At 37.4% G+C, this 21,258-nt stretch overlaps 1 protein-coding gene across 7 annotated transcripts in view; it reads left to right on the plus strand.

The window, feature by feature from the left end:
- RBBP8 (RB binding protein 8, endonuclease) overlaps window positions 1–19,911 on the plus strand; it is a 109,085-nt gene extending 89,174 nt beyond the window's left edge. For all 7 annotated transcript variants that reach the window (XM_027576634.2, XM_027576636.2, XM_027576631.2 and 4 more), the window contains 6 exons: window positions 1,032–1,146; window positions 4,967–5,110; window positions 10,078–10,147; window positions 14,554–14,650; window positions 18,250–18,391; window positions 19,715–19,911. In XM_027576634.2, the coding sequence (XP_027432435.2) occupies window positions 1,032–1,146; window positions 4,967–5,110; window positions 10,078–10,147; window positions 14,554–14,650; window positions 18,250–18,391; window positions 19,715–19,812 (666 nt within the window). In that variant the 3' untranslated portion in view covers window positions 19,813–19,911. The remainder of the gene's footprint in view (window positions 1–1,031; window positions 1,147–4,966; window positions 5,111–10,077; window positions 10,148–14,553; window positions 14,651–18,249; window positions 18,392–19,714) is intronic.
- The last annotated feature ends 1,347 nt before the right edge of the window (window positions 19,912–21,258 follow it).

Genomic DNA, 21,258 nt, shown 5'->3' on the forward strand with positions numbered 1-21,258 from the left:
CCTTTGCTGGAAAATATTATTATGGCTTTAAAATAATGAAAAATGCTAGTTACATATTCTAATAATTCTATATATATTTCTTAAAGATTTTATTTATTTGAGAGAGAGCAAGCACGAGTGGGGGGAGGGGCAGAGGGACAAGTAGACTTCTCACTGAGCAGGGAGCTTGACACAGGGCTGGATCCCAGGACTCTGGTACCATAACCTGAGCTGAAGGCAGACACTTAATTGACTGAGCCACGCACGTGCCCCTTAATAATTTTATATTTTATCAAAATAATTCATATGCCTTGATTAGCTTTAAAAATAATGTTACTATCAAGAAAAAAATTCATTTTCCTAGTTGGCTATTTTTTAAATACTGTATATTTCTTTAAAAATTAAAATTCTGGGGTGCCTGGGTGACTCAGTCAGTTAAATGTCCAACTCTAGATTTTGGCTCTGGTCATGATCTCAGGGTCGTGAGATTGAGCCCTGCATCCAGTGTGGAGCCTGCTTAAGATTCTCTGTCTCCCTCTCCCTCTGCCCCTCCCTACCTCTTAAAAAAAATAGTAAAATTAAAATTCCTAGTGGAAATAACTCTTTTGGCTTGTATTTAGGTTCTACATAGTTTGAGAAGTTCTCTTTCACTTGGGAGCATATTAATGAAGTATTTAACTTGCTACAGTATGAAATTTGTTGTGTGTACACTGACATTCATTACTGTGAGACCAACTGGAGAAGAAAGGGAGGAGAAGCCCAGGGAGTTCAGTAGTGCACAATTCTCCCTTCCTTGGCAGCAGTCTTTCTTTTCATGGGCTTGAGAGAGGATGCTTGTATATTGAAGCTAAAATGTTTTACAGGCAATAAAACCTAAATCTATATATTCCTAAGGTAAAAATAAATATAACTTCATGCTCCTGAAATGTATACTTAAAATATGGTAAAAATGATAAATTTCATGCTATGTATATTTTACCAGAATTTTTAAAAAGTAATATATAAGACCATGTGGGATAATTGTTAAATTTTTTGAATTTTTAAATATTTAGGATGGCAGTCAGTCAAGATTAGCAGGAGGAGAGACAGTGGACATGGACTGCACATTGGTTAGTGAAACTGTGCTTTTAAAAATGAAGCAGGAGCAGAAGGGAGAAAAAAGCCCAAGTAAGATTTGATTTCTTTTTTTATTTAATAAAAATGTGGAAGGAAGTTTATAGTTGTACCATTGCATTGATGACCACAAGTTACCTCTTCACCATAAACCAGGTTTTTTTTCTTCTGATAAATAGATTTCTCTCAGTAAAGCTCAGTTTCAGTATTTCAAGGGCAAAAAATCCTTAGCCAAAATCTTTTTTGTTTTCCAGGAAGAATTCAAATTGTTTCCAGGATTCAGCAAACCACAGCCAGCTGCCAGTTTTATAAGTAAAGGTTTATTAGAACACAGCTTCACTTATTTGTTTATGTGTTGCCAATGGCTGCTTGCATGGTACCACAGCAGAGCTGAGTAGTAGCTGCAGACCTTATTGGGCCCACAGGCCAAAAATATTTCCTGACTGACCCTTTAAGAAAAAATTTGCTGATCCCTGGTGTTATCCCTAGATAATTTTTTGTAGAAGGGAATCTTGAGAGTCCTGTCTTAGAAATAGGAATTTGCAAAGCAATTTGATAAGGTGAGAAGGGGAGAGTCTGCTGAGAAGTATTTGTATAGACTTGTAAATTAGCAGCAAACTAAGAATAATAGTATATATGCTGAGTTACCCTGCCATATTCTGCTTCTACAGAAAAGGGGATTTGGCCTTTTGTAATAACAGACTATTAATTCTTCATCTAAAGTCTTGATTTTCCAAAAGAGACAGGAACAGTGGAAGGATTTTGGTTGGCACCACCTTAGCAACATCCCTAACTACAGAGGCATATGTCATGAGATCAACTAGGCCAGGAATAGTGTCACTTACACTCTTATGCTAAGGGTTAGGACCTGCCCCAGAGGATGCAGGGCCAAAAGCAAGGACATTTTCCAGTGATCATCTGTTAGAAACTGAAGACAGTCTATATGTACATTCCCTATCTTGTTCTGAATATTCTGTAATCTTCCTTCCCCGGGGCTGAAGCCAATCTTGTCCCCACTTCTTTTGAAACACTTTTATCTCAGGATGCCTGGTGGCTCAGTCAGTTAAGCATCTGACTCTTGGTTTCAGCTCAGGTCATGATCCTTAGGGTCGTGGAATTGAGCCCCACATGGGGCTTCCCTCCTCAGCGAGTACCCTTCTTCCCCTCTCTCTCTCCCTCTGCCCCTCTCCCCGCTTGTGCACTCTCTCTCTGACTCTCTCTCCCTCTCTCAAATAAATCTTATAAAAAAGAAAAAAAGAAACACTATCTCTTGCTGCCCTAACTGCAGTAAGTGAGGAAAAATTGTAGTAGTCTTTGCCTTAATTCTTTGTTCTTTAGGAATGAGTAACCATACAGTCAAGTAGCTGGCTGCCTACGTTGAAAGGCCTACCTATTAAAAGAAAAAAATTTAACAGTGATTTATTGTCCTTTTATAGCGAATGACACTTAAGTAACTTTCTTCTTAAGAAGGTACTTTGCTTTTAAGATTATTTTGTCTGGTACCAGCTCCCGATAATGTTTTCCTTATTTCTGTTTAAAAAAAGAAAAGGTAAAACTAAAGTATGACTACTTTGGCTTCAAATTTATCTAGTTAATTCAAAGAATATGATGGTTTCCCAAATATGTTTGAAGCAAGTATCATTTGGAAGTGAGGTTAGAATTTGAACTAATGAGTGGAGACAGTTTTGGCTACATAAGATATTGTGAGTACTATTGCTATTATAATAAACCACTCCGATAACTTAAAGGATTAAGACAACAGTCATTTTCTTATCTTTCACAGTTTCTATGGTTCAGGAAGAGTTTGGCTGGATGGTTCTGTCCCAGGGTCTCTTATGCAGTTGTAGGCAAATGGTAGCTAGAGCTGGAACAGCAGAGGGGTAGACAAGCTGACGGTGGCTTGGCATCGCTCTTCATTTAATTTCAGGGCTTCTCCATATGGCCTTTCCACGTGGGGCAGTTTGAGCTTCCTCATCACATGGAGACTAGGGTCCCAGAGTCAGCATCCCAAAAATAACAATGCAGAAGTGCATGGTATTTTTATGATCTGGCCTCAGAAGTTGTATAGTGTCACGAAGACCTACCCAAGTTCAAAGCAAGCAAGCAGCCCTTCCCACTCAGTGAGGAGTGTAAGACCAGCACCTAGGATAGGAGATATTTTTAAAGCCATATGTGGAAAAAGATAGTCCCGTGCATTTTACCCATAAGGTAGATCTTTTTAATACTTAGAATTGGTTAAAAATGAATCATACCAATAAAATACCCCAATGACTGCTAATATTTCAGTTTAAAAATATGTTTTATATTTCTACTGTGTATTAGACTTCCCAGATGCTGTGATAGAAAGATTAATAAGGATATAGTCTCTGTTGTCAAGTATTTCAGTCAGAAGTCAGACCCAAAAAAAATAAATTAGTGGGGCACATGGGTGGCTCAGTTGGTTAAGCATCTGACTCTTAATTTAGGCTCAGGTCATGATCTCAGGATTGAGCCCTGCATCGGGCTCCATGCTGGGTGTGAAGTCTCCTTAAGATTCTCTCTCTCCCTCTCCTTCCTACCCCTCCCTCCCTGCTCACACCCTCTCTCTCTCAAAAAAAAAAAAAAAAAAAAAAAATTTTTTTAATTAAAAAGAAAAACAAACTAGTGATTTAACATTGTGAATTATTAACAGCATATACAGAATACTTTGGGAATACCTACCTAACACACTGCCTAGCACATAGAAATTATATATTATTTACAAATTTGATCTTCAGTGTGAAAAGAAATAATGTTTAATCATTCAGTAAATATTGAGCTTCAATTCTATAGGGAAGTGTTTCAGGAACTGGAAATAATGAGTAAACAGAACAAAAGTACCTACTTCGTGGAACTTACCTTCTAATTTAAGGGGAGAAATAATCAAATATGTGGTATAATAGATGATGCTAAGTTCTGGAGAAAGATAAAATAGGGTAAGGGTGCTAGAACACCATGGATTGAGGGAGGTGGTGGTTATTTTATAGAGAAGAATCTGAGCAGGCTTCTGCTCTATCATGTGTGTTAGCCAACTGGATCTATTTCTGTTTTGTAGTAAACTGCCATTTTTCAAAATGTGATTATATAGTGGGAACTGTAGTTAGTACTCTGAGGATGAATTTAGCACTTAACATATCAAATGAGGAATTGAATTCATTATTTCTAGCAATACTCAACTACCAAGTGTTATTGATAATGTAAGAAAACACTTCTTTTGCTACCACATTAGAAATAAGCAGATGAGGGCGCCTGGGTGGCTCAGTTGGTTAAGCGACTGCCTTCGGCTCAGGTCATGATCCTGGAGTCCCAGGATCGAGTCCCGCATCAGGCTCACCGCTCGGCGGGGAGTCTGCTTCTCCCTCTGACCCGCCCCCCTCTCATGTGCTCTCTCTCTCTCTCTCATTCTCGCTCTCTCAGATAAATAATAAAATCTTAAAAAAATAAAAAAAAGAAATAAGCAGATGAGCAAGTTCTATAGATTTTAATGTCAGTTATTTATACACATTTTATTTAAACCTAATATTTTTCATCATTATGATGCATTTTCTATTCCTCACAGTTTTTTGGTAGGACTCGTTTTAGTGTAGTATGAATTATACATGAGCTAATAGGGAGAAAAAGATTTTTATGTATGTAATGAAAACAACAAACATTCTCTTCACATGAATAAAGGACATTTAAAGCCCTAACATAAAGTCTTTGTAAATATAGTAACTATCTAGACTTGGGGGTTTACTGTTGCCCCATGTACATCCTAGGCAAGTGTATTTTGTGGCAGTTACTACAAGTTTCACATTGGTCTATGCAGAAAGCAAAAAGCTTGCTTGTTGCCCTAAGCCAGTGCTCTTTTACATAGATGGAGAAAGAAAAATGAATGATAGCTTGGAAGATATGTTTGATCGGACAACACATGAAGAGTATGAATCCTGTTTGGCAGACAGCTTACCCCAGGTGGCAGATGAAGAAGAGGGATTGTCAACTACCACAAAGAAACCAAACAGTAAGGCTATTTTCTTTCTAATTATGGCTTCTTGGTTACACTTAGTTCAGTAAATTAAGTCAACGAGCTAGTTAATGGAGACTTGATGGGGTATATATTAATAATTAAAATTTCATATTTCTTGTATAAATTTCTTTTAGTTAGATAATTTCAGACCAACAAAAGAGTTACGAAAAAATAGCTCAGAGGAAAGAAAATAGTTCAGAGGATTCCCTGTACTTTTCATTCAGCTTCCCCTTATATTAATATGACCATAAAATAGTCATAAAAACTAAGAAATTAATCTTGATTGAATACTACCAATTTCTTTATAACTTGTGCATAAAGTTCATAAAAAAGTTTTGAGAACATTCTTTGTTAAGTAATAATCATTGTAATAGAGTTGGAAGGAGAAAGTTTTACAGAAAATTCAGACTAATTTTCTGTTTGAATGCTTTATCTTCCCAGACAAAATAATGTAACTATATGTATCCGTCTTTTTAAAATTCTTTTTTTTTAAAGATTTTATTTATTTATTTGACAGAGACACAGCAAGAGAGGGAACACAAGCAGAGGGGGTGGGAGAGGGAGAAGCAGGCTTCCTGCAGAGCAGGGAGCCTGATGCGGGGCTCGATCCCAGGACCCTGGGACCATGACCTGAGCCGAAGGCAGACGCCTAACGACTGAGCCACCCAGGTGCCCAGTCTTTTTAAAATTCTTATCAGGGTCCCTGGGTGGCTCAGTCAGTTAAGTGTGCCTTTGGCTTGGGTCATGATCCTGGGGTCCTGGGACCAAGCCCCTCCTCAGCAGGGAGCCTGTTTCTCCCTCTCCCTCTGCCTCTGTTCCCGACTCAGTTCTCTCTTGCTCTGTCTCTCAAAAAAATAAATAAAATCTTTTTTAAAAATTTTTTAAAAATAATAAAATTCTTTTCATTAGAAGCAGGGTTTATAGGGCAAGGTAGCATTCAAAAGAAGAATACTCTAAGTGAAATTCTTAACTAGATAATCTGAATTGAAAGTTAAAATTTTTGCAAAATGTCTCATTTTCTTTTTGTGAGTAAAAAAGGAATTTTTAGTCTAGTGAAAGGGTTATATATGAACACACCTTCTGCTTTGGAATAGTCTGTCTTGATTATGTTTTCCTCGTGCTCCCATTAGGTTTTAAAAAAATACAGCCCTGGGGCGCCTGGGTGGCTCAGTCATTAAGTGTCTGCCTTCGGCTCAGGTCATGATCCCAGGGTCCTGGGACCCAGCCCCACGTCGGGCTCCCTGCTCCGCGGGAAGCCTGCTTCTCCCTCTCCCACTCCCCCTGTTTGTGTTCCCTCTCTCGCTGTGTCTCTCTCTGTCAAATAAATAAATAAAATTTTTAAAATAAAGACATACATACATATATACATACAGCCCTTATGAGCTCAAAGTGAATGAGACCCTAACCACAGGTACAGAACAGCAGGCTTTTGCTTGCTCAGTCCATAGCAAAAACTTGATCCAAGCCAACTTTTGTGATAAAAATTTACAACTGTTCAGTTCACTTTTTTCATCCAAGAAGAGCCTTTTGCTAATTGTTTTCACTTAAAAAGGCCAGAGGGATATTCTTTTACAAGATATAATCATTAATTTCTATCTTTTTTTTTTTTTTAAGTTACATCTCACACTGACCATCTCAAAATTTCTTCTCACTTCTCTTGTGGCAGTGCTGCACTGTTTGATCTCTGGAAACTTCTGCTTCCTAGAGTATCCCAAGACTGTTTTCTTCCTCACATATATTTTTCTCTCATGCTTCTATTAACTACCTCTGTGTCTCTAGTTTGTCTTCTCTGATGAATCCCAGTCCTGCATTTTCTTTCAGGAAATGTAATGTAAATGCAAATGCTACTTTTGTGTCTCTTCAACAACTTAAACTTAACATATCCAAACCAGGTTCCATTTATTTCTTACCAAATATTTCTTACCAAACCTTTCAGGCTTTTTCATTTTTCCCAGTCACCTAGCATATAGTTTACGATTTTATTGTCCATTTATTTCATGTTCTTGACCCTCATATCACAAAGTTCTACCTAGTCTTTTAGGAAAGAACAAATTTCAGGGAGGATATCAAAAGCTTGGTTCTAGACATGTTAATACTTACTAGACATTCAATGGAAATGTTAGTAGGTAATTGATATGTGTCGAGTTTGGACAAAACAACCAGAATAAAAAAATGATTTCGGGGGCAGGAGGTCAACAGCAAGTAGATAATAGTACTTAAGGCCCTGAAACTGAGTGAGATCACCAAAGTATAGAAAAGAGAAGCATTTCAAGTTCTGACCTCTGGGGTATGGCAACTTTGAAAGGTTGGAGAAAGAAAGAGGAATCAGCAAAGGAAATTGAGAAGGAGGTGGAGCCAGTGAAGTAGGAGGGAAACAAGAGTATGTGCTGCTTGTGGACACCAAGTGAAATGTTTCTATATATTCATTACTCCTAGCCTTGTCCTCTCTCTTCTGAACCCCAAACTATTCAAATCAGAAATCTTTATTTTCTACCCAAATTTGATCCCCCCCACCCTCCACCACCTTTCCTGGTCTCATTAAACCTCAGTAACTATCCTCCCAGTTACTAAAGATAGAAATGTGGGAGTCATATTTGACTTCTTCTTTTACCTCTTCATGCCCAGTCTGATACCCTGGCAATACCATCTCCAAAATATGTTTCATGTCACTTCTCTCCATCCCTGTAGCCACTGTCCTAGTCTAAACCACTCTTCTCGCCACCTGTTCTACTACAGGCCTCCTGACTGGTCTTTTATGACAGTTGTTTCTCTCCAGTCTATTCTCTACAGAGACTCCAAACTCATTTATTTTAAATGTAAACTAGATTGTATTATTTTCTTATTTAAAAACCCTCAGTGAGGGACGCCTGGGTGGCTCAGTCATTAAAGCGTCTGCCTTCAGCTCAGGTCACGATCCCAGGGTCCAGGGATCGAGCCCCACATCAGGCTCCCTGCTCGATGGGAAGCCTGCTTCTCCCTCTCCCACTCCCCCTGCTTGTGTTCCCTCTCTCACTGTCTCTCTCTCTGTCAAATAAATAAACAAAATCTAAAAAAAATAAAAACCCTCAATGAAAAGATATTTGGCCAGTAAGCACATGTAAATATGCTCAACATTATTGGACAGGAGGGCCTGAGATACTACTTCACACCCACTGAAATGGTTAAGAAGATTGGTAATAATCTGACATTAGCAAGAGTAAAGAGCAGCTGGAACTCTCATACTCTGCTGGTTAGGTATCTAAAATTGTGCTGTGGAAAAGAGTTCAGCAAGGTTTTTTTAACAGCTTTATTGAGGTTTGTCAGATTTTTATGAAGTTATGTATACACGCAGCATAGTACCCAGCAATTCCACTCCTAGGTATATAAACAAGAAAAATGAAAACACTTTCACAAAGCATTGTGTTCAAGAATGTTCATAGCAGTGCTATGTGCAGTAGCTCAAAACTAGAAATAACCCATATGTCCATCAACAGGTGACTAAATATGAATTGTGGTAAACTCATTTAATGGAATACTACTTGTCAACAAAAAGGAGGTACTCGATTCAACAATGAATCTCCAAAACCTACTGAGCTAGAAAGATCCAAAAGATGGAAAAGAGTACATATTATGTAATTCCATTAATACAGAGTTCTAAAACAGGCGTAACTAAGCTGTGGTGGCAGAAATCATCCCTCCGTAGGGGGAGGGAAGAGACATCAGAGAACATTCATCTGTTTGAGAAGCAGAAGAATAGGAGGAAACTTCTAGGGGTGATGCAAGTTCTCTCTCTTGATTTGGATGGTAGTTACACTGGAGTAAACATTTGTCAAAATTAATCCTAGTATACTTAAAATCAGTGTGTTTTCTGTATAAATTATCCCTCAGTAAGTAGATTCTTTTCAAAAGTCTTCAGTGGTTTGCCTTTGCATTCAAACTCCTTTCAGCCTCTAGGGCCTATCATGATCTGGTGCTTGCCCACATCTCCGATCTCATCTTTCCTAACACCTTTCTTCACTCAATCTCAACCACACTGGCCTTCTCTTAGTTCTTATAACATACCAAACTTTTTCCCATCTCAGGACCTTTACCTAGAACATTCTCCACTCCTGCTTCTTGTGGCTGACTTCTTTTTATTCATCAGTTACCACCTTCCATGTCCTTCCTCAGAAAAGCCTTAGCTGTCGACTTGCTTAATGTCTTTTTCCCTCACTGTGGTATAGACTCCATGAGGACAGGAGACCTGGTTTCTCTTGTCGGACATTGCATGTCCCCAGAACTTAGCACCATGCATGATAAATTTTGATTATTTGAATACACAATAGCAGTTGGCTGTTTGCTGTTTGGGTCTAGACAACTTGGGATTCGGGTCCATGAGCTCTCGTTCTTATTTTGTCACCAATTTTCTGATAAAATTCTTTAACCTCTATTTCGTAGTTAATCTACCTCAAAGACACATTATAAAAATCAGTGGGACTGGGGCTCCTGGCTGGCTCAGTCAGTGGAGCATGTGACTCTTGATCTCAGGGTCGTGAGTTTAAGCCCTACATTGGGTGTAGAGCTTACTAAAAAAAAAAAAAAAAAAAAATCAGCAGGTCTAATAAGTGAAACATATTAGAAGCTGTCTTGTTTGGTGCCAAATGGTAATGGGCATCAGAATAATTCTTTTGAAGTCTAAAATAACTTTATATATAATCTACACATATGTACATACACTTTGTATATATAGTTTTTAAATCTAAAATAGTTTTATAGGTAAGATTTTTATCTCTAGTAATTCTGAGGTAAACAAGATAATCAGCACCCTCCTCATTATGCAGATGAAAAAGAGAAAATTAGTTACAGAAAATTTAAACGAGTTGTCCAAGAGCCTGAAGTATGAAATCCAATAAGAATGAAGTTTTGATATAGGTCATTCTTGTTCCAAAAAAGCTATTTCTCAATTTTGCATTCAGTTTGTGGTATGTGTGTTTTGTTTACAGTTCCTGGTGATAAACAAGATAAAGTCAAACAGAAAGCATTTGTGGAGCCGTATTTTAAAGATGATGAAAAGTAAGTTGGTCTTGATTAATACCAGTGATGTGATTGGAAGTACAGCAGAGCTATCTTTGTCAGAATACCTCTGAACTGTTAAATTGCTACTTTGGTTAAAGTCAAGTTCGTATCATTTACCTTATGTTCTTAACCAAAAAGAGGGACTCAAGCATAAAAAGGACAAATACTACAAATAAGGAAATTTATATTACCACTACTTTTTTTGACAGTGGTAATAGTTATTTTCTCTCTTTTTTATAACAAATGTTTTTATTCCTGTTCTGTTTTATTAGGGACTTTATTTGAACTTCAGGAATTTGTTATATACTGTAACTGTTATATAGTATAAGACTTTAGGTGGCAAGCCTTAGGTTGTGCTTGAGAATTACCGCATGAGGATTTTTAAACCTTAAAAGAAAAACTGAGCATCTTGATTTTGAACCATAATGCTGCTTTGTGCCTTTTATTCAAAGATGGCAAATTTTTTTTTTTAAGATTTTATTTATTTGAGAGAGAGAGAGAGAGAGAGCACAAGCAGGGGGAGGGACAGAGGAAGAGGGAGAAGCAGCTTCCCTGTTGAGCGGGAACCCAACATGGGGCTCAATCCCAGGACCCTGAGATTATGACCTGAGCTGAAGTCAGATGCTTAACTGACTGAGCTGCCCAGGCTTCCCCAAAGATGGCAAATTCTATAACTTTTAATCATGTACTATTCATTCTAGAAGTGAATTTAATCATAGTAATTCAATTCAAAAAATTTTTTTGTTTTTTTCTTCAAGTTTTACAATGTTAGCAAATTGAGTCACTCAATAAGCAAAGTTTATTTTATACTTATTTCTGTTGAGAATTTTAGGGATCTGACAGGCCAAGACGAATTTTTATTGATGCTGTAAGACTATTAGACAAGAGCTGTTGTTTTGTTGCTAAATGCTTAATTCTTTTCCTTTATTTACCAGTTCTCCAAAGAAATAGTACTCTAGCATTCCAAATGTGACTGGGGAGTTTTTATTTGTGGTGTCATTACGAACTCATGGATTTAAATGTTTCATGTGTTTTAGTCAAACCACCAGGGTTGCTCATTGCCATAGTTATTATTTCTAGATCTTTTAGGTGGACAGAGTTAGGAATAAGGTTTTTGTTTTGTTTTTTAAGATAACTACACTTTTTCATATTGATAGCTCCAATTCAAGTTCAGAACTACAGGATTTTGGGGGCGCCTGGGTGGCTCAGTCATTAAGCATCTGCCTTCGACTCAGGTCATGATCCCAGGGTCCTGGGATCGAGCCCCACATCGGGCTCCCTGCTCAGCGGGAGGCCTGCTTCTCCCTCTCCCACTCCCTCTGCTTGTGTTCCCTCTCTCGCCGTGTTTCTCTCTGTCAAATAAATAAATAAAATCTTTAAAAAAAAAAAAAGAACTACAGGATTTTTACATAACAACCTCTTCTGTCTCATATCTGTACCTACTTTCCCCCTACTGAGAATCCCACTTCTCAGTGCTACCCACATAATTTCTCATTTAACTTTATTCTTTAATATTTAGAGCAGTCTCAGAATAATATAAATTATCACCAATAATATGATTTATGAAAATGGTTTAAGATGTCTTTGTGGGCTTTTTGTTCTTAAGATATATTCTATTAGAACAACCATGTTATCTGCATCTTTTTTTTTTTTTAAGATTCTATTTATTTTTTTTTTTTTTAAAGATTTTATTTATTTGACAGAGACACAGCAAGAGAGGGAACACAAGCAGGGTTGGGGGAGAGAGAGGGAGAGCAGACTCCCGCTGAGCAGGGAGCCCGATGCGGGGCTCAATCCCAGGACCCTGGGCTCATGACCTGAGCTGAAGGCAGACGCTTAACAACTGAGCCACCCAAGTGCCCCTGCATCTTTTCATAAAATAAAAATTCTAAAAATGAAAAGAAAAGGTGTATCTATTTATAATAATAAATGTACAGTCCAGTCACTGTGCTTTAAAACCATCCGGGATAATTATTTTTGGGGCAGGTATGCCACTGACTCAGTCCCTAGGTTTGTTTTATTTTGCTTTTGAATTTTGTAGTTGTTTTTTATCTTTAATTTTTTTTTAATTATGTAAAATATGTACATGGTATCAGAGGCTACAAAACAAGGTATATTCAGATATGTCTAGTTTCCATCATTGTCCCCTTTACCCTATTAGCTCCCTCCCCCTAAAGGTAACCATTTAAAAACCATTAAAAAATACGGTTTTCAATCAATTTTAAAAAATAAAAGCTGATATCTGTACAGAAATATATTGTCATTCTCTCTCCCCTTAAACAAATGGTAGAATGCTATATATATAGTTTTCTCTGTTTTGCTTTTGCTTTTCTCATTTAAGTATGTATCCTGGAACATCACTCGTAATAGCATATAGTGGTATTCCGCATTTCCCTTTTTAGTTGTATAGTACTTTATTGTTTGTACCGTAGTTTATTCCTTAGTAATGAGTATTTGGGATGTTCACGGTTATATTACACAGAATGCTGCAGTGAATAACGTTGTACATTTTCTTTTCATATTGTTGTGTATCTTTGGGATAGATTCCTTGAAGTAGGCTTGTGGAGTGAGAACTGTCATTTCAAATGTTTCATATTGAAAGTTCACTAACTTTTTAAGAGTGTGAGTAGTTTTATTTATTCTGAAACCATTAGATAGCTGGAGACACAAGAGGTGGGTATAAGACATGAGGACAGTAAAAGTCTTAAGATTAGCGTTGTTCCTTTCCCCACAGACAATACTAGCAAACCCTGGGAAGATGGGTTGTGTTGTATGAGGGACAAGAAGCTTAGTCATCTCTCAGGCGATGCTTTAAGGTCTAGTACAGATGCCAGTCTGCTAGGAAATTCCCTGCAGCATTAGAACAATAGTAGCAGAATAAATAATACTCGAGAGGATACAGCCAAAATGTATTCTGTATAAACTTTTAAGAGTCCATAAACCATTTGAAAGAAAGCAATTTTTATCTGTCCTTTTAACTTACAGATTGCTCTAAAGTTGAGAGTTTTTGGGCTTAAGCTCCCACAAGACCTATAACCTCATATACTTTGACATAGAGCAATTAAAGCTTCCTTTTGAGAGAAAGTGCTTGCCAACTAGAGGGGCATGTGATCAGAATTCCTCAGAGGAGTAGATATGTTACCAAGTAGTTTTACAAATCAGTTTTTGTGAGTCAGGCTCTTGAAGCTCTCTGGGGATGTTTCTATTATAAACAAATATGTAGGGCACCTGGGTGGCTCAGTTGGTTAAGCGACTGCCTTCAGCTCAGGTCATGATCCTGGAGTCCCTGGATCGAGTCCCGCATCGGGCTCCCTGCTTGGCCGGGAGTCTGCTTCGCCCTCTGACCCTCCCCCCTCTCATGTGCGTGCTCTCTCTCTCTCTCTCTCTCTCAAATTAAAAAAAAAAAAAAAATCCATATAAACAAATATGTATACCATCACTTAAGTCTTCATTTACCTATTTGTTTGGACTTTTCTATATTGAGCTTTAAAACTTAAAGCAGGATACAGTATATTAAAAAGTTCTGTACTTCCTGCTTGCTTTTTCTTCCCAAAGCACTCTGTATCTCATTAATCCACACCTCAGTGGCTTTGACCCTCCTAGGTTCCCAGTAGTTCTCAGTAGGATCTGATCCATTTAAGGACAAGCACAAATAATTGTTCCTGACATTTTAAAGAATCCAGGGTGAGTGGAGGCAGCACAAGAAATTTTTAGAGAAAATGACCCATGAACGTACAAACAGAAGAATCTCTTTTTTGAGGAGGGGAGTAGGTTAGCCCAGAAATACAGGTCCTTAAAGAAAACTGAGTTAACAGGCAGTTACTCTCTTTCTTGGTTATGTTATAGAGTACCAATTCCTGACTTCAATAATATAATATTTCTTTATAAATTAGGTTATTTTAGGGGCACCTGGATGACTCTGTCAGTTAAGCATCCGACTCTTGATTTCAGTTCAGGTCATGATCTCAGGATTGTGAGATTGAGCCCCACTTGGAGCCTGCTTGGGATTTTCTCTTTCCCTCTCCCTCTGCCTCTCCCCCCACTCACTCACTCTCTCTTTCTCTCTATGTAAATACATAAACTATTTAAATAGTAATAAATTAGGTTATTTTATATATTATTTTCAGCCAATCAGAGGCAAAAATAGGAATAGTTATCTTTTTCAGTTAGAGAACAATATACATAAAAATACCTGACATAGAGTAAGCACCTAATAAGTATTTAATGAAGAATGCATGAAAAAATATGTTTTTCTAACATAGTAAACATTTCAAATAAAATGAATGAATGTTTTGGGATTATTTCTCCTCTGGGCCCTCACCTTCATTAATTAAAAATCTAAACCAAAGATCTTTGTAGTAACAAATGGATTAATTTTTAAATTTAATTCATTTTTCTTCCAGAGAAACTAGCTTACAAAATTTTCCTCATATTGAGGTAGTTCGGAAAAAAGAAGAGAGAAGAAAATTGCTTGGACACACATGTAAGGAATGTGAAATTGTAAGTATGAATGTGAATACTGTCCAGTGGGTTTTTTAAAATATGGCTTTCTAGATTAGAAATGCATGATTTAAAAATCATAGATAGAGACCATATTTGTATCTAGAAAGCTCGTTTGAGCCAGGAATAGCAGGATGGATAAATAAAGAGCACACTGGCTGTGATTTGGGGGATCTAAATACTTGGAAATGAAAGCCCTCAACCTCTCAGATTTTCATTAAGTGAATCTGGAACCTAAGCCCTCGTTCTTTTTACCAGCTTAAGATATCTGTGCCGTTTTTCTTTTCTGTGTTTATTTGTATTTGTTTTAATTTCTTTCCCCTGGTGTTATATTACAGCAAAGGCCCTTCCTTATTCATATACTATTTGGGGAAAATTCTGATATTTTAGTAGGAAACTTTAATGTTTATTACTTATCCCAGCACTCTCAGGAAATGACATATATTCATAATCAGTTTTTTCTAAATAACTGGTATAACCATAATTTCTTAACTTTTCCCCCAGACACTCCTTCTTAAACACAATGTGATGAGCAGGCTCTATGTCATCCTTAGAACACAATTATATTTTCCTTTTATACACTGGCTGTCTTGGACTAGTGAAGCAGAAGTAGTACTAACCATCCGCTCCCTAAATATCTCAGGCAGGTTCTGTGTTTTCTTGAAACATGTTTTTTTAATTTCTTCCCTTGCTGTCTGTTAACTATTAGATGCCTGCCTCTAGTGATTTAGTTCCCTTTTAAATTTTCTTTTTAACAGCCGTGGGCTAGAAAATTTGAAAACCAAGCAGATTAAAGTTATTTATGGATAGCTTGTAGTTCAGGTAAGCATTTGGTGAAAAATAGGCTCTAACTACCAGTGGGAGTGTAAATAGAGATCGCGATTTTGGAAAGCAATTTGGCAGTACAAGCAAAATCTGTATCATGAGTTTTCATAACACAAATTGAACATACCATGATTTCTTAACTAAAGAACATGGTCAAGCCTCCAGTTTTTAGTTAAGACCATAATTCTTTACAATCTGGAATTAACACTACCAGTTAGAAAAAAGCTCTTGTGCTAGAAGCACTGTTAATTTGCTTTCCTTCTCTCAGTAATCATTTCCTATGCTGTCTGTTATTCAGTCTCTAAAAACTGTCGTCTCAGGTGCCTGGGTGGCTCAGTAGGTTAAGCATCTGCCTTTAGCTCAGGTCATGATCCCGGGGTCCTGGGATCGAGCCCCATGTCAGGCTCTCTGCTGGGAGCCTGCTTCTCCCTCTCACTCTCCCTCTGTGCTCCCCCCTCCAAATAAATAAAATCTTTAAAACTAAATAAATAAAAACCATTATCTCGGTACATTTTATTCCAATATTTTTGTTAAGATAGGAGATAAATCTGTTCCCTGTTAACTCTCCCATGACCAGGAGCAAAAGTGCCAATCCTATGTATTTAAATACTCTCTATATGCTTACAGTTCTTAAATGTATCCCAGTGTCTTCCACCCGTGGAATATGTAGTACACATGTGGAAGTATAATAATCATCTCAAATTTCACCATGTCCAAAAGCAAACAGTTTCTACCGCTGATTCCCAAACCTCACCTGAGTCTCCTCTCTGTCCATTCTTCTGGCCGTTTAAACCAAAGCTCTTACAGTTTTCCTCTCTTCTTTCACATCTCAGTAACAAATCTATCAGCACATCCCGTCAGTTCTACCTTCAAAGTGTATCCCATTTCTATCCACTTGATATCACCACCGCTAAACCCCTGGACCAAGGCACCATTTCATCTTGTCTGGACTGTTGAAATAATTTGTTTCTAAGTGCTTTCCTTCTGTTGTTTTATTTTAATCAACTCTTTTTGGAAAAGCTGTGTTGAGAATTCCCATATACCTCTGTCCTCACTTTTCTTGTTTATACTTGTCTCTTCACAGTGTATGTTCTTTGTTTTTAAAGCAAGGTATTTCTGAGATGTTAACGGTTTTTCTTGCAGCCAGTGGGGAAATTGGGATTAAAGGTCCTTCTGTCGGCACTAAGTGCTTAAGTTCCTGGCCTCCCTGTGGGAGGGGAGAGGGAGTCAGGGAGAGGGAGTCAGGGATGCAGGGTGTCAAGACACAGGACAGGGCCTGAGGGCAGGCGGCAGCCCAGGGCGGCTTGGGTAGGACAGACATCGGCTTGGTTTCTGTCTTCACCGTGTGCTTTAACACAGTGAATGATCTTTTGTTTCCTGATGATCTTTTTAGAATAAAAATTAAATCATGCCATTTCTCTGCCCGAAACCCTTAAATGTCTCACCATCTCACTCAGAAATAGAACCCAAAGTCCTTATCGAGGACAGCAAACTCTGGCACCCCACTTGCTCTCTGAGTTTATCTTCTACCACTCTCCCAGTTGTCCGCTGTGTCACAGCTACACCAACCCACTGTTGCTTCTGTACGTGTTGTAATTTGGTGGCAGTGTTTCTCTAAATTGATTGATAACTGTTATTCTCTAGTTAGGGTCATCCCATCCCATGTCCAGACCATGGTAACAAAGGCTTGTATTCACAGCAATGAGAAAGATGAAAAAGATAACCCCCAAAAAAGTTGTTTCAGAGGTACTCAAAAAACCTTTCCTTCAAACTTAAGTTTTAGCCCTTAGGGTGCCACTTTCAATAGAAGATATCGTCAGTAAATTATCAATTTGACTTTCAGTTTCTCAAGTTTGAGGTGGAATTGGCTGGATTGTGTGATCCTGTCGCATGTTCTATTAAACTTTACACTGCTGCTTTGTTTTCTTAGGTCTAGAGCTTGAAGGACCTGTACATTTTTTACATATAAATTTTAACCTTGTTTTTATGAAGTTCAAGTTCTTTGGGTTGCAGTTGCAAGAAATTATATGTCTTTGATGGTAACTGAAAAATATGGTTTAAAGGGGGAAAGTCATAAATCTTGCAACATTCAAAGCTAAACTTTAATTCGTAAAAACTTGGATAAGAAAATTACTTCAAGGGCGCCTGGGTGCTCAGTTGGTTAAGCGACTGCCTTCGGCCCAGGTCATGATCCTGGAGTCCCGGGATCGAGTCCCGCATCGGGCTCCCTGCTTAGCAGGGAGTCTGCTTCTCCCTCTGACTCTCCCTGCTCTTGTGCTCTCTCTCTCTCTCATTCTCTCTCTCTCAAATAAAATCTTTTAAAAAAAAGAAAGAAAATTACTTCAAAACACACATGTTATATCCAAATAACACTGACAAAAATGCTGTTCCAAATACAGTTTTTGTTACTGGCCTGACAGTTGAATTTGCACTGGTAGATAAATCAGCTGCATCACTCAGCACACTATAAAGCTTAGCTGGCATTTTTTGTTTTTGTTTTTGTTTTTGTATTGTAAGACTTTATTGATGAGAAGAGCAGCATATTGGTTAGCATTCTGATACAAGCTCCTTTTCTCATTTGTGGAGTAAACACTTCACAGACCAGCACTAGTCACTGTTAGTATTAATTACTAATATTATCTTCAGTGAGTGTTGTTTTCCTTAACCTGCTGAATACTTTAACAGCTTTCTTAGTAGCTTCTAGTTTATAATCAATAAGCCTAACGGTCCATTTATTATTTCTAAGTGAAAAACTTACCAGTTTTTATTATTAGTATTATGCAGATATTCCAGCAGAAGAAAGAGAAAAGAAATTGGCTTCCTGCTCGAGACATCGATTCCGCTACATTCCACCCAACACACCAGAGAATTTCTGGGAAGTTGGTTTTCCTTCCACTCAGACGTGTATGGAAAGAGGTGAGAGTACAGATTATAACATTTTGGAATTCTTTTTTTTTTAAATACTGTATATGCTCAAATCTAACCATTAGACTTTTCCCCCATGGTTCCTCTTACCTTCTGCTCAGGGGCTAGTTCAGTGACATAAAAACAAATTCGTAAAGATAAAAGGCTCACTTTTAACTCTGAATAATGTCATTGAAATCAGAGATTGTGTATAATCACTTTAATATGATTGTGTATTCATTATCCTCGTTTATCATTCAAATTTCAGAAAGTTAATTTCTCTTATCCTGTCATCAAAATGACTTTTAATAAAATAATAACATTACAAAAGTTGCCAGCAAAGTTATATTGTTAAAAAGAGAGCATCTCTTTAAAGCAACTAGTCTGAATTTTAGCTTTTAAAACCTCACTTATCCAGAATGCTGGGTATTTATAAACCACATCTGAGTAAAAAGAACCTTTGTTTGGAGGACCGTTGCAACTAGCTCCTTCAACTATGGCACTGACATTTAATATGATTTGAGAATATATACAGCTTTGAAGCTCCAGATATTGAGTAGAAAGAGTTTTTCCAAAAGATGCAAAGTCTCTTGTAGCTATTACCATATTTTCACTTTCCCCATTAACAAGCCAAATTACATTCCCTTTGACATGATGACACTGCCTGGTCATCAAATAGAATTAAACAATCTGCATAGAGCCTGTGTTTGTACACCTACCATGGCCTTCAGAGGATATGGCCGAGTGCAAACCACATGATTCAGGATGCCTTAGGAGAATCGGATGGTTGAGGAGTATAGGGGCACGGGACGCCTGGGTGGATCATTCGTTGGGGCATGTCGTTTGAAGAAGTAGCTGCCACAGAAAGTCTTTTTGATAAGCACATGGAATTATAATAATGAAGAGTTCTTTTTTGTCCCCATTTGCAATCTGGAGGAGGCAGACTAGGAAAGTTCTTAAGAGCTCTGGTTCTGGAGGTTAGATGGTCCTTGGGCAAAGTCCCAGCTCTTCCACTTCCATAGCTTTGTGAACTTTAGCAAGTTCTTTAACTTCCTTGGGTCTCCGTAACCTCATCTCTGAAGGAAATATAGTAGAAGCTACTTCAAAAGAATGTGAGCATTAGCTGAGATAATGTATACAACACACTTGATAAATGTTTGCTGCTATTGTTAGTATAAACAAGGAAACTGATGCTAAGTAGTGAAATCTTTCATTAACATTGCACAGCTAATAATCAGAAGACCATGTAAACTAGAATACGTTATTTAATGAGACCACGCTGAAAGAAATACATGTTGCAAATACAGTCTTCTAAATCTGTCATTTGTTTTTAAGGTTACATTAAGGAAGACCTTGATCCTTGTCTGCGTCCCAAAAGACGGCAGCCTTACAATGCAATGTTTTCTCCAAAAAGCAAAGAGCAGAAGACATAAATGTTGAAGCAAAAACAGGACAGAAGACAGTTTGTTTCTTTTTAGTTATTTATAGTTAAAGTTGGTATTAAACACTGATTTTTTTTGATCTTCTGTAAACTGACTTATAAATCATTTTTCTATTGAAAGTGTTTTTAAATGGCATTTACCCACCACACAACTATTTAAAATGTGGATATGCTTATGTTGTATTGTCTTGCTTTTGCACCTTTAAAACAATAAGGTGCTTTCATTTTGCACTCTAACTTAAGAGCTATTTACTTTATTTGGTAATACCTAATTACAATTTTGAAAATATGATAGTGTAGTCTGTGATTTGTTGCCTTTCTATCTTTTCTTTTTACTCGACCTTCTCTTGGTATTTACATTCAGCAGTGGCTTTGTGTTAATCACTACAAATTTTCGTTCTCTTAATCACTTGTTCTTCTTTGGGTCGTTCCAGTGTCTGACATTTAAGTCTTTAAAAAAAAAAAAAAAAGGCTAAATTTTAATAGTCCTTTTAATTTTCCAGCTTCTTTCTTTTGTTTACTTGAAATGAGCTGCTGTTCTGTAGTGCATTCCTTTGGAGCCTCAACCACAAATATCAACCTTTCTTCCTTTTTCATATATCATAAATTAACATAGTTCTTTGATCTGATCATAATATTCCAGGTCTTCACATGGTCTCTTTTCATTATACTTTTCTGGTGCAGTTTTCCAGCTGAATTTGTCAAGTTCTTCTCTGCCCATGTGTTCAAGTTCAGTAATATTTCTCTGGAATGACTGATATCTTAACTTCCAGTTTGGCAACAAAATAGATTTCTCTATCAGCAAATTTCTGTTCCTCTAGGACCTAGTATCTGAGTCATCAAGATGACAGACCACATCTGTGTCACCATTTCCAGTGGCATTTTGTTTATCAGTGTCTTTTTTGAGTATTTCTTTAATCCCTATCTTGCCAGTATTGCTTAAGCAGGAGAACATGAGACACTGAATGGAATGCCTCACTAAAATCTCACCCTTTACATAAAGCCCTTCTCAGAGTTCCTAAGAATCTCTGCTTAGTCTCATCTTCATTGATCAAGGTTCTCATATGAATAAGTGACATCAGTTTGTGTTCTCACAGAGAGGATCACAAAAGAAATCACATATACTGAGTATCTACTGTAAGTCAGACCCCTTATGAGCATGCATGGCTTGGCTCTGAATGTGATCGGAATTTTTTTACAACCCTATCATAGCTTCTATTCAGCACTTTTCTTCACTTCCCAAATTGTTTATCCTATGTTTGATTTTTGTTCCCTGTTGGCAGTCAACCAATCTCTCCAAAATAATAGCAGCCATTCAGTGGTAACTTGCTATATGCCAGGAACTGTATTAATACTCTTTACATAGATTTTTCTCTTTTAATCCTTGAATATCTTGTGAATTCATGTTTCAGCTTAACATTAAGCTGCAAAAAATGGA

The sequence above is a fragment of the Zalophus californianus genome, chromosome 14 (genome assembly GCF_009762305.2).
Source record: "Zalophus californianus isolate mZalCal1 chromosome 14, mZalCal1.pri.v2, whole genome shotgun sequence".
NCBI lineage: Eukaryota > Metazoa > Chordata > Mammalia > Carnivora > Otariidae > Zalophus > Zalophus californianus.